Genomic DNA, 12,643 nt, shown 5'->3' on the forward strand with positions numbered 1-12,643 from the left:
ATTTAGGTGCAATTCCGAATAATAAAACAATGGTATCCTTTTTCAAAATATTAGCAAATATATATGTTTTCTGGTGCGTGTTTTCTCCCGTAGAACTTTAGCTTTAAGATTAGAGCATAAAGTCTAAGAAATGAAGTATTTTTAACACAACGATAAAAACGAAACAGAAGTTGTTAATCAGTACTTCGAAAATTTCTAAACAAGGTGCACCCTAAAATCGAAATTACCAAATATTATTATACTAAAGTATACTCAAGATGGGGTTTTCCTTGCAAATATAAGAAAAAAGAAAATGAGGACTGCACTTAAACAGGTCCATGAACTTTTAACAGAAGATCCTTCTGGTTGTAAAATCTTCATATTGGCCTTTAAACAAGCGTTTGACAGGGCCGAATGAGACTCAAGTCCACTTACATGATTACTGGGTATACAACAAAATAAACATTTATACGCTTCAATAATAGTATAAGCTTTAAAAAATGTTGAAAAATATGAAAGTTGAGCTACTTTCCGCAGTCCTTCCGGTTTAAGGACATATAGTTAAACTATACTAAGCGATTTTAAACAAAGAAAGGAACACAAATTTTTCTTTTTGCTTAATGAAAAATGGACAGTTAGACAATAAAATTTAAGATAAAAACGTCTGCTAAGACTGACCTCCTAAAGTAGTATTAGGCGCTTATTTCACTCAGTCTATAGGGGTATCAGTGAATAATACCAAAACATTTTTCAACATGTTAGATCTTACCGTTAATACTAGCTTAATAACAAGTGACGGATAAAAGTATAACATTAGAACTAAGTTTAAACTATATGAATTAAAAAAAAAAAAAAATCCCGCCCAGCATGCACATAACGGGAAATGATCTAGACAACACTTTGATGTATATATAGCTAACAATAATGGAGTTTAGTGAAAGGAAATGAGGGGAAAATAAGAAAAAGAAGGGGAACAAACAACAACTGTAAACTCTTAGAAACTGGCGAAGAACATACGCAAACGTATTCACTGTTAATGACAACCAATCACAAGTAGACAAAAGTGACCATCCGGCAGAAAAAATAGAAGTACAGTAACATACAGACCTTTTTAGCATTGGAAACATTAACAACAAAACAACTCAGTCTAGCTCGCTAGATCTATTCGCACACCTGGACAATATGAGCACTTCCTCAAAAGTTTCACTGGTAAAGCCGCATTGTAACTATCGCTACTTAAAGTGGGAACACACTACAACTAGCAGTGAATTGTGCAACGATGGTATTTTATATTCTCCCTTTGCGAAACAGTTCTCTTTCCTTCTAAACCATTAATAATGCTCTTAAACTTGATTGCTCTTTCTAGAAGGACGAGTCCCCCAGTATTCTTCTATTAAAACTAGCAGGTCCTGTTACTGGCCAAAGACCAACTATGAGACCGAGCATAGAACTGCTTACTTAGCCTAGAAATTACATATAGCCAATGTTTTGACTATGATTAAATAATAGTTGATGTATCTTCCGCTTTATGAAATAAGTATAAAGCAGGTTAAGTTGGACTAGGTCTTTCATAGAATATTTAGTATTACGAATAAAAGTCCGTAGCTTAGCGAAGAATAATATATTAGCCGGTATTTTTAGAGGGGGTTTGTTACAAATAATGAGTGAAAAATGATTATATACTATTTATTAATTAATATACTAATAAAAATTAACTTTTAAAGTTTGCTACATTTCAAGAAAAACATTTCTTTGCGCTAACTTTATTCTCTCTTACACTTAAAATACTATATAATAAAGTATTCTCAACAGTAACAACTTGTTTACTGTTTGGCTGGTTTTGTAGACTTTCAGATCAACTAGTTTAATTATAAAAAAAAAAAACTATGGTCATTTCTTACATCTGCAGAAGTTCAAATTCGAAGTTATTTATTAGGTATTTGAAGGACGGTAGTGAGCCCTTTTACACATATTAGCACTACTTATTTTTATATTACAGGAAAGCTATAGTTCCAGGTCTTAACCTAAAAATGGTGTTACCGCGCATATACCTAAATCTCACTGTCCCTCTTTTTGGCCGCGCGGCCAATAGCACGTAGCTGGCATAAATGAACTTCAGGTATTTATACAGTCCATTATTGCAATATGCTTTTTTCAAATATTTTAGCAAAGCAATTAAAAGCGAGTTTAAATTTTCTTTTTTGATGTTTTTTAATATAGAAGTTTAAATGTTTGTTGAAAAGGTTATTGCAGAGGGTTTCAAATCTTATGCCGAAAGAACAGAAGTTTCAGGTTATCTTTTTGACTTTGCTATTCATAAGCACAACCTTATAAAAGTATTTTACCGGGTTCAAATGCCAATTCTTCATTTTTCTTCTATGATCAAAGGGTTTCATCCACATTTCAATGCAATTACTGGTTTAAACGGTAGTGGTAAATCCAATATATTGGACTCTATATGCTTTGTTTTAGGAATAACAAATCTCGCCCAGGTCTTTACTAATTTTTTATATAATGTTGTATTGCCTAGTTTTTTTATTAATACATATATTTTTTATAATTTATTGTTCACAGGTACGAGCAACCAAATTACAAGATTTGATTTATAAGCAAGGTCAAGCCTCTGTGACAAAAGCTAGTGTGACTGTTTGCTTTAATAACTCTGATAAAAGCCGTAGTCCTGTCGGCTATGAGAATCACGACAAAATTCAAGTTACCCGAATAGTAAGATCTGAATCTCAAGTTAGACTTTTTTTTGAGAGATATTATAGATCGAAGTGAATAAAGAAGGGAAGTACTTAATTAACGGTAAAATTGCTAAGCGACATGCCGTCTCGCAACTTTTCCACAGCGTGCAACTCAATGTTAATAACCCTCACTTTTTAATCATGCAGGGGAGGGTCACGAAGGTATCATTTTCGGCTTCGAAATCAAAATTGGAACTTTTATTAATCATTTATCAGGTTTTGACCATGAAACCGGTGGAGATTCTTTCAATGGTTGAGGAGGCGGCCGGCACGAAAATGTATGAAAACAACAAAAACGAAGCGTTAAAACAAATTGAAAAAAAAGAGGCGAAACTTGCGGAGATAAACTATGTGATGCCTATAAGCTTCTCGTATGATAATATTATAAACATCTTCCTTTTTTTGGTAAGCTGTTGCTTAACGAAATCGGTCCGGCTCTCAATAAACTTCGTTCTGAGCGCTCCAGTTATATTGCGTTTAAGAAGTTAGAGAAAGAGTATGAAATTCTTCAGCGTTTTGAAGTGGCCAAAGCTTACTTTTCAAAAGAGGTTTGCTATGCAAGTTTGCTTGGCTTTTTGCTATCATTAATCAGCTATATTAGCACTTCCTTGTGGGTTCCACTGACAAAAAAAGAGAACTGGAAAAAGTTCATGGGGAGCTTAGCGAAAAGAAAAGTAAGCTTGAGGAAAAACACGTCCTACTGCATTCCCGTCTGCGGCAGATCTCAGACCACTCTACTTCAGCAGTCTCTTTGTTTATTATTTTTTAAATTTTGTTCTACGCAGTAAACTCTATTTCATACGCTTTTCTAACTTATTTTATGACCAGGAGCAAGCCAATGACCTTCTTGCCCTAGAAAACGAAGTCAACCATCTTTCAAAGAGGTATATGAAGTATAAAACTAGCTGTGAAAACCTCACAGCAAGTATAAGAAAGGAAAACTCGCGTCAGCAGCAGTTGATCTCCGCAAAAGAAGAAGTAAACTTCTCTATATGTTAAATGGTTTATGTCTTTTATCCAAACTTACTTCATATCTATATTGTCGCTTGGCACTTGTAGATCAGCAGAGCTTTGGTGGAAAAACAGCGTGCGTTGATTAAGAGCGAGGGAAGCTTGGAAAACCAGCGGATCATATCGCACGAGTGCAGCATCGCCGCTAAGCGCCTGGAGAATAAGTTGGAATCTTTAAGGACGGGCGTCGTCGTGGGCGAGGCTGACCAGGCGTCTTTAAGCGATCAGCTTAATGGTGCTCTCTACCCGCTAGCTTTCTTATTTAAGTCCTTGACGCATGCTGCGAAAGAACACCAGCACGTACTGCAACAGACGGCTACAGAGAGGAAGCAGTTGTGTGTCCGGCTCAACAACATCAAAAGTATCAAAGGGATTTCAGATTTCGTTCTTTCTTTTATTACTCTGCTCTCTGTGGGTCTTTTAGAAACTCTCTTGCAGAAACAGGGCATTGCAGCAGAAGCAGAAAAAGAGCTTTCTTCCATTCGAGAGAGTCTGTTTCATATTGGCGCTTTATTAACTTATTATAAATTCGTTTGTTAGAAATATCATCCGCAGAAAAGGAGGTGAGACGTCTTGAATCTGAGCGCACGCGTTCAATCTCTAAAGAAGAGTTAGTAAAAAGGTTATTAGCTCTGCAGGTATTTACCTCTTTTTTTACTTGTCCTTCTCTGCAACATTTCTCTAACTGCAGCAGAAGAAAGAGGAGCGAGAAAGTGTAGTCTCACAACTTCAGGAATCACTTGACTCTTTGAGTACTCAGCTGGGCGCTCTGCACTTCACCTACACCCCTCCCAGCGCAACCTTCGATCACCTTTGTGTAAAAGGGATGGTGGCTCGTCTCATTCACGTCCCCAGCAGCACCTACTGCACCGGTAAGAGCAGCGGTCTCTCTTTGGGTCTTCTGGGTCCCTACCTTTTTTATTAAAGCGCTTGAGGTGGCGGCAGGGGGGCGGCTATACCACGTTGTGGTTGACACCCAGCATGCAGCGGCGCAGCTTCTAGCCAGGGTTATAGCTCTTGCGCTGCACTTTTTTTGTGCTTATTAGCATACTTTCTAGGGAAACCTGAAACGACGCGTTACTATTATCCCGTTGGATAAAATAGCTGTCAAAACAATTACTGATGACTCTCTAGAGAGAGCTAAACGCGTAATAATTATATTAATGCCACGTTTCTTTGGTTATTTACGCCATCTATTTTGTTTCCTAGGCGGGCGGCTCCCAGAACGTTGCAGCGGCTCTTTCCTTGATTGAATATGAGAAAAAGCTTAAAAAAGCCATGGAATTCGTCTTTGGCGGAACGGTGGTCTGTACAGACCAGGAGGCAGCTAGGCGTGTCACGTTTGCCAAAGTTTTGCTCGTTTTACTTCGTCCTTTACGCGTTTGTTGTATCATATGCTCTTTTCTTTATTAACTTATTGATTAAGAATGTTAATCTACGGTCGGTCACCCTCGAAGGGGATCTCTATGAGCCCACAGGTATCTAAGCTTTGTGTATCCAGTCATGTTGCGCCTCTTATATGCTAGGGACCCTCACTGGTGGCGCCAATCTTACAAAGACTCCCATTCTTCGATCGCTGCAAAAACTTACGCACGTAGAGAGAAACCTTGAAGACGCCTTGCGCGCGCTATCGTCTGTTAAGGCATCATTTATGACATCAACGTATACGTTACGGGCACTTAATAAAGTCTCCTTTGCATCTCTTAAGGAAGAGATTGCTGCCGTTAACCAAAAAGAGGTCGAACTTGAGCATATACAACAAGCATTAGCATTAAACGATCATGAGCTCAAGGTCATTAAGTGTATATTACGTAGTATTTGCGTTTGCTGTTAACTTTATGCTAAGTTGTTGCAAGAAACACTGGCTTGCAACCCCTTTCATCAGCAGCTGCAAGAGCTTGAATCTCTCAATAAAGAAGAAGCAATATTTGCTGAAAAAGTTCGTGTTTCTGTAGAAAAAGAAGAGGTTTTCTCTCAGCGTGCGCATTGTTTAAAACAACCCATTTTAAATATATTTGCAGGAAATTAAACGAAAATGTATAATATTAGAAGAAGAAATCAACAACTTTAAAACATCCAAAACCGACCACCTGAATTATTTGGAGGGACAGCTCTGCTCAGCGAGAGAAAAAGCGAAGGAAAACGTGGCGGTATTGAAGGTAAACCCTTTATCTGTTGTAATTCTAGCATAGCTCACACGTGGCCTCTTCTTCTGTATAGAAACTACAAAACAAGGTTGCTGAGACAAAGTTCGAAATTGAGGAAATGCTGAAGGAAGAGCAACTACTAGAGGAGCAAAGCAGGGTCATCGACTCTAATATTCAGACCCTATCACGTGATTTGGAGAACGCCCAGCAGAGCCTAGCAGACCTCGAGGTTTACTCCATCGACTTCCACCGTTTGTCTGCTGAGCACGTTTCTTATTTGTTTCAGAACAAGCACGGAAAGGCGAAAGAACGACTAAAAGAAGAAAAACAAAAGATGCATGCCACGTGCAGTGAGAAGACAAAACTTGAAGAGGACATTAGCCATCTGGAAAATTTGCTGTGCTCTTATTCTTCGTCAGTTCTTCCTTTGCTTTTCTTACAGTGCATCTAGCGCCGACTGCAAAGTTGAACTAAAAACTGCCATAAATAATAAGAATCGCCTCGACACTCAAATCCTTGAAACACGAGAAGAGTACTTGACCAAAACCTTCAACCTTCGGTTGTAAATTAACATCTTTGCAGGCTGAAAGCATTGGAGAGGAAGTACTCCTGGATCGTGGACGAAAGAAATAACTTTGGTATCCACGGTGGGCCGTACGACTTTGCGGTCTCTCCCCTTAGGCTTATTTAATCCCTTTCCTAATACTGTAATTTAGAACAGACGCTTTGACAATATTAGTAAACAATTAGAATCTTGCGAGAAAAAATTAAACGCGCTCAAGTACAACTTGAATTCCAAAGTAAAGCTCAAAGCGCATCGTTGTGCTTAAGGGCTATAGCGGGCTTTCCACTAGGTCATTACGCGGTTTGAGGAGGTCGAGGCCGAGAATAATGCCCTACTGAAAAAGAAGTCCATTGTCGAGAAAGACAGAGAGACCATCTACGAGTCCATAAAAGTATTGCGCAGCGTCTCTTTACCGTGTTATCCACCTGTTTTACTAATAAAGGATTTGGACGCCAAAAAAAACGAAACACTCGAGGAAACTTACAAGGAAGTTGACAAGCACTTCGGCTCCATATTTTCGACTCTTTTGCCAGGGACTCAGGTTCAGTCTGTAACGTGGAAAACTTAGAAATCGCCTAAACACTTTGTTCGCTACTTAGGCCAGGCTAGTTCCTGTGAGCGATAAACATTTGCTTGAGGGCCTGGAGGTGAAGGTAGCCTTCGGTAGCCAGTGGAAAGAGTCACTATCGGAGTTGAGCGGCGGACAGCGCTCCCTTGTGGCTCTTTCTCTGATTCTAGCTCTTTTGCGTTACAAACCGGCTCCCATGTACATTTTGGACGAAGTTGATTCGGCTTTAGATTTGTCACACACGCAAAACATCGGCAGGATGCTTAAAACTCATTTTAGTGACTCGCAGTTTATTGTTGTATCTTTAAAGGTTGTAAGCTTTCATGATAGTGAAGACTTTACTTTAATCGATGCCTTTTTTTTTTTCACAAGTAGGAAGGCATGTTTAACAATGCCAACGTCCTTTTTAAAACTGCTTTCGTTAACGGAATGTCCACGGTAACCCGCATTTGCAATTCCTCTTATCTACCCGAAGAAAGAACAAAAATAAATTTCTAAACATTTGGTACTCTGCCTATTATTATTCCCTTTCTAATAAAGTTTACGACAAAAGAGGCAGCTGAGACCTTTGCATTCCGATTGTGAGCCGTTTTTTTCTAGTATAGCCTTTTTGGAGCGTTGTAGGCTGTCTGCTGAAATCCGTTCCTTTTGCATTTCTTTATCGTTATATCCTTTGCGCTCCATACCTTATTAAAGTATTTACTTTTTTACTATAGTATTGCACTTTTGCGCGTTATTTATACTGTTCAGTGTGTAAAAGAATTATTGATAAATAAAGCCTTTCAAAACAAATATAATTTCAAAACGGCGAGTGCCTTTTAAATTTAAAGCTCTTATTGAGAGTAGGGGTTCAACTTTCGTCAAATATAATTTCTTGTTATTTTTGGGTAAAAGTTGATTCTTACTTCCGTGAAAGTCAGCGAAAAGTAATACGAAAATAGCGGTTAAACCAGAAGAACAAACTATTGTGCATATATAGAGTAAGTTATACAAGAACTCGAACACTTTATAAAAAGCATGAAGCAACAAATACAGTGAGCTCATTTATTTTTAACTTTGCTCACGGGAATACATCTTATAAACTTCTCAGGAGATCAAACAAGGAATGTATTTCTAGTTCTTTGCTTTAAGATTGCTAGTAAAGGTGCGTTAAAACGGCAGTATATACCCAACAGTAGAATATTAACGTTACAATTTGTACAAGTTTTAAGGGTTAATATGGGCGTTCTATCAAGCCTTCGCAAAGAAGTGTGTCAACCATATGCCCCTGTGTTTATGAGTCATGAGATGAAAAAAACTTTTTCACCAAACATAGTATAGAATACCGTTATTCGGCACCAATGAAATTGCTGAAAGGACCCTCCAGATCATTAAAAAAGCATTGACCAAAGAGTATTTAGAAAGAAAAATAGATCAGGAGTATATCTTCGACAAGTTTGCTTACTATTACAATAAAGTGCCTATTTTTTGCCACTGCCGTTAATGTTCTTGAAACCCCTATAATATTTTGATTTAGTTCAAGATAACGAGCAAAAAAATAACGTGGTTATCGAAGAAATCTACAAAAATAAGCTATGAAAATAAACATAGTTTATAGAAGGCTAAGAGATTAATAGGAAGCATATGATAATTCTCATGGATATAAAAACAAATTCAAAGAATCTTATGATAGAAATGTGAGGAAGGGAGTCGAAATAGGAATAGATGATACTTCATATTTCCAGAACGATATTTAAAGTTCCGGTGAAATTATGCTGGGACCAGTCGTAGTCGTAAAAGTTAATCCGAATTCGGGATGCTGTGAGTCCCCATCCTTGCAGAAATGTACACTGAGCCACTACTTTTAAGTTTATTAACTGAGTATTTTTACCTTAACATTCTTGCAATTATAGGCTTTCAGTTCCATATTCAAAATTTAACTGCTTTTTTTTTTATAAGTTGTGTATACAAAGGTTACATTGTCAATCATGATTGCTTTCGCTTAGAAAGTAAAGTTTAGAAAAGCTGATCATTGAGTATATTAAGGTTTGCGCCGCTATCAACGGTAACTTGGGACTTTAACCCTACATGGGGCAATTTTTTAGGTAGTGCAACTCCAACACCGTAAGAGATTTACCAAATCTAGAACTAGTACAGTAACATCCTTAAATTCGGCAGGAACCATACAGTCGGCAGTGTCCGCACACATGCCATTGGACCTTGCTCTTCTCAATATTTCTCTTTTTTCGTGTCTACTCTGGCGACCAATCCCAGCAGCAAGCAAAGTATTTACTTGTCAACCTGTATAGCCATTTTTCATTCCTTATCAAGGATCGCTATAACAGCGCCCTGATCAGGAGACTAAGATTCAAAGTATATGATATTAATGACTTGGAGTATTCGCCGGGTAGACCGCTAAAAAAGCAACAACTTGTCCTTGTTACGATAAAGCCCTATTTGGATAATGTAAAAATTTGTGACGCAATCATCCTCACTTCATTTGCGTATTATTGCTGTATACTTAGTATCAGTAGTAGCACTGGAAAGTTGTTGTCCTTGAAAAAAAACTTCGTCATACTTTAAGAGAAAGTAAAGGAGGTATTTAGCAATATCAAAGTGAAAGATGTCCAGAAAATAGTTGTCTTTAGAACTTACGATTTTTTCCGTTGTTAAATTAAGTATAGTGTATTCATCCTTAGCAAAAACTATCGATTTGGAAAGAAGCCATCTAGAGCCCGATTTTGGGGTTTTTTTTTAATCCAGGATCATTTAACGGAATTTTAAAGTCTAGAGATTTATAGTAACTTAATCCACGGGATCGAAATCCAAAAATTTTAATAGGCGACTTTTTTCATCCTTTTTTGGCACAATGTTTAATGTGGAGACCGCGTCTCGTAAAACTTCGCTCCAGAACACTTCTGGTTACTTGGACTGTTTCAGTATGCAACGTGTCATGCTACGTAACGCCTGACTGATTCTTTCACTCAGCTATATTGCAGTGTGTCCTTAGGTACTGTGGACAAGTAGTTCTTGGACAAGTTTATCATTAACGGAATCACTGCCCTTATCGGTTCTTATTTCCCTCAAATACAGCAGCTGCCGTAGTTCCATTTATTTTTAAATTTTTTATGTATTTATTGGGTCTTCTACCCCTTTGAATAATTAGATTTTTTTATTTTATGTTTAGACTTCGCAAAGATAGTGGTGACTCGTTTAGATCTAGCACCCTTGCGATTATAACATACTTGCGCCCCTCAATTGACGGTTTGTCCCATTATTGATTTTTAAAATGATATACCAGGAAAAATTCTTTTCAAATAAGGATAGCTAATACGCCCGTACTTGAAGTGTCCTCTAGGAAAAACGGACTTGGACTTCATGGTATCAGACATCGTGGTTGTTGCTGTATTATTGTAGCTATGACCGTTTATAAGAAATAAGCCATTTCCTTATCTACCTTGAGCAATAACTTTGTCTCTATTATTAATAAAAACTCTATTCTTTTTAAAACATATAATAAATCCTTTTCATTTAATTTACCTAAAAAGCTCAGGTTATGTTTGAAATTTTTCTCATAAATAGCTTTACCAATCTAAAATTAAAAATACCGGTTTGGTAAGTCTCAGTGCTATCATTATTGTATTAATAACGTGTTCATTACATCGGATATCAGTCAATAGCTCTCTTTCTTTGATCAAATGAGGATAGGCCCCAATGTCAACAACCATCTTTATCCCTGGGTTCGAATTTTTCGGAGTTATAATTCAAGTTGTGCTATTTCTTAGTAGGCCATGCCTTTTCAGTGTGGCTAATTATTTTATAAAATTTGCATTTTGCTTAAGGTATGGGAATTGAGATCTTAAAGTCGGCCTTAACAATCTTTACAGGATGGCGCTCGACCTTTAATGAATTTGGAAATCTGTTTTCCATGTAAGTTTATTGAATACGGGATGTATCTAGGGGTAAGGCATTCGGATCGTTTTCAACTTTATGCCTGTTTTCCGCTAGTAATAAGGCATTCAGTGCAAACTGTAATCCAAATTTTCTGGATTATTTTTGTAATATTGTTCCAGTGATATAGCGTCGTCTTTAAATTCTTTTCCGACCCTGTGGGTGAGAGCTTTGATTTTATGTAAGTTCGTAATTTCGCTATTATGAGGTAGCAGGCTTTTAATTGTGCACTGTTCTTCTATTAGACTAGAAAAGTGGTTTAAACGGTTGGCGAATTGTTGTATAGGGCTCGTCATCCCTCTTTTTTGCGTGACATATTTCATGTATTTTGCTTATGAATGTTACGGGTGGCTTCCTTTCAAAGGCATTTATATCTTTTGAATCGCTTGTTCTATAGCGGTCACTTGTAACTCTTCAATTCTTGACTTGATCTCAGGATGTAGACTGTTCATTATGGCTTGTATTCCAAAAACCGCTTTTTTTTATGTTTTTCTGAAGGATTGAGTTCATATTCTTTAGTTTTTTTTTTCCATGTTACATGTGGAGAGAATTGAGCTGGTATTACATAATTATAAACATACTATATATTGTCAGCGAGTAGTAAATGGTCAAGTTAGCGGTAAAACTTAAAAAAATAAATAAAAACATTGCAACCAAAATTAATAAGGAAAAACTACCTATATATGTAAAAAAGACATAATTCAGAATATTTATACGAAAACATAATATATAGAGTCAAAAATTGAAAGAAAAGATAAATAAGATCCATATAAACGTAGCTGAAGTTCCTGCCTTGTGGCGGCTAGGCGCTGATAACGTAATAGAATGAAACAATGATACAAAGAATAGGGGATGACCTAATTTAGGTTTGCATCGCTTTTATACATAAAATTTATAAAAATTTTGGGAAAATTTGATGATAGCTTTTCGTCTATTAGGAGAGTGCTCCGGGACACGACTAAGCAGTTGTCACCTATGGAAGATAAAGAAAACCGCATTTCACGACAAATTTTGGATAAAATGGCAGGGTCATGAGTATTAAGGGCGTTAAAAACTTTAGGGTATTTCTCGTTCACATTAGCCCCTAATGTCACATACTGCCTAAAACCTTTCAACATCCAGTAAGACTGACTTGCTGCTCTATTAATTAAAATTTTCTCGTAACATTTTTAACAATATGAAGGAGCTGAAGTATAGTGGAATAATTTTTTCTAGAATTCCAATTCTCTCCTGGCAATTAATAAAATTATTAAATTGTAGTATAAAAATGCTCTAAAATTTTCCCTACTAATGGACTACAGTCAACTATGCACTGGGAGGGCGATATGTTTTGGTAAAAAGTATGGCTGTTACGAACTCCCAAAAGTCAAGAAAGACCTAAAATCTCAGAGCTAAAATTATATAGTTTGCTATAAATTTATTATTGTTTACCGAATCTAGAATGATACAAGTCTGGTGTTAGAAATTTCATCCGGGCCAGAGCCCTTTTACTGCTAAGCTTATAATGATATCGTTAACATTATCGAGAAGTAAGGACGGTGAGTCAGTAGTTGTAGTAGGATTGCTTTGACACGCTTTCTCGTGGGGAGTTAAAGTTTTCTAAATAAATAGTTTTTATAAATATATATGGTTTTAAAAGGTTATCGTATATAAGACCATTATTTATCTTAAGGGGCGAGCCCTGTAGACCTTTGTT

The 12,643-nt window shown here is 36.9% G+C and overlaps 1 protein-coding gene and 3 long non-coding RNA genes across 5 annotated transcripts; 1 reads left to right on the top strand and 3 right to left on the bottom strand.

The window, feature by feature from the left end:
- Positions 1-2,035: 2,035 nt before the first annotated feature.
- Positions 2,036-7,571, top strand: LOC135145987 (structural maintenance of chromosomes protein 2-like). Of its 2 annotated transcripts, XM_064078119.1 has the most exons (31): positions 2,036-2,098; positions 2,200-2,271; positions 2,368-2,471; positions 2,554-2,703; positions 2,751-2,888; positions 2,943-3,077; positions 3,137-3,274; positions 3,328-3,471; positions 3,555-3,704; positions 3,786-3,972; positions 4,027-4,098; positions 4,162-4,227; positions 4,278-4,375; positions 4,429-4,609; positions 4,665-4,744; positions 4,796-4,885; positions 4,947-5,087; positions 5,164-5,215; positions 5,264-5,379; positions 5,446-5,529; positions 5,584-5,703; positions 5,759-5,896; positions 5,958-6,113; positions 6,171-6,283; positions 6,336-6,416; positions 6,467-6,551; positions 6,601-6,684; positions 6,739-6,840; positions 6,892-6,990; positions 7,049-7,327; positions 7,393-7,571. In XM_064078119.1, exons 2-31 carry the CDS (start codon positions 2,208-2,210, stop codon positions 7,513-7,515), a joined length of 3,570 nt encoding a protein of 1,189 aa, XP_063934189.1. In that variant the 5' UTR covers positions 2,036-2,098; positions 2,200-2,207; the 3' UTR covers positions 7,516-7,571. The 2 variants fall into 2 exon arrangements, with proteins under 2 accessions (XP_063934189.1, XP_063934188.1); XM_064078118.1 differs by having other exon boundaries at positions 4,027-4,227.
- Positions 6,471-7,010, bottom strand: LOC135145989 (uncharacterized). Its single transcript, XR_010283638.1, has 3 exons — positions 6,934-7,010; positions 6,673-6,882; positions 6,471-6,583 (listed from the first exon to the last, which is right to left on the bottom strand). It is a non-coding gene; the product is annotated as an uncharacterized LOC135145989 (long non-coding RNA).
- A 476-nt stretch (positions 7,572-8,047) lies between the features above and the next one.
- On the bottom strand, positions 8,048-11,848 carry LOC135145988 (uncharacterized). The gene is made up of 6 exons (XR_010283637.1): positions 9,134-11,848; positions 8,888-9,080; positions 8,729-8,830; positions 8,343-8,514; positions 8,210-8,284; positions 8,048-8,152 (listed from the first exon to the last, which is right to left on the bottom strand). It is a non-coding gene; the product is annotated as an uncharacterized LOC135145988 (long non-coding RNA).
- A 194-nt stretch (positions 11,849-12,042) lies between these two features.
- On the bottom strand, positions 12,043-12,534 carry LOC135145977 (uncharacterized). The gene is made up of 3 exons (XR_010283635.1): positions 12,379-12,534; positions 12,236-12,324; positions 12,043-12,177 (listed from the first exon to the last, which is right to left on the bottom strand). It is a non-coding gene; the product is annotated as an uncharacterized LOC135145977 (long non-coding RNA).
- Positions 12,535-12,643: the final 109 nt, after the last annotated feature.

This window comes from Zophobas morio, unplaced genomic scaffold, assembly GCF_036711695.1.
Source record: "Zophobas morio isolate AGI-343-1 ecotype UQ-CSIRO unplaced genomic scaffold, CSIRO_AGI_Zmor_V1 ptg000205l, whole genome shotgun sequence".
NCBI lineage: Eukaryota > Metazoa > Arthropoda > Insecta > Coleoptera > Tenebrionidae > Zophobas > Zophobas morio.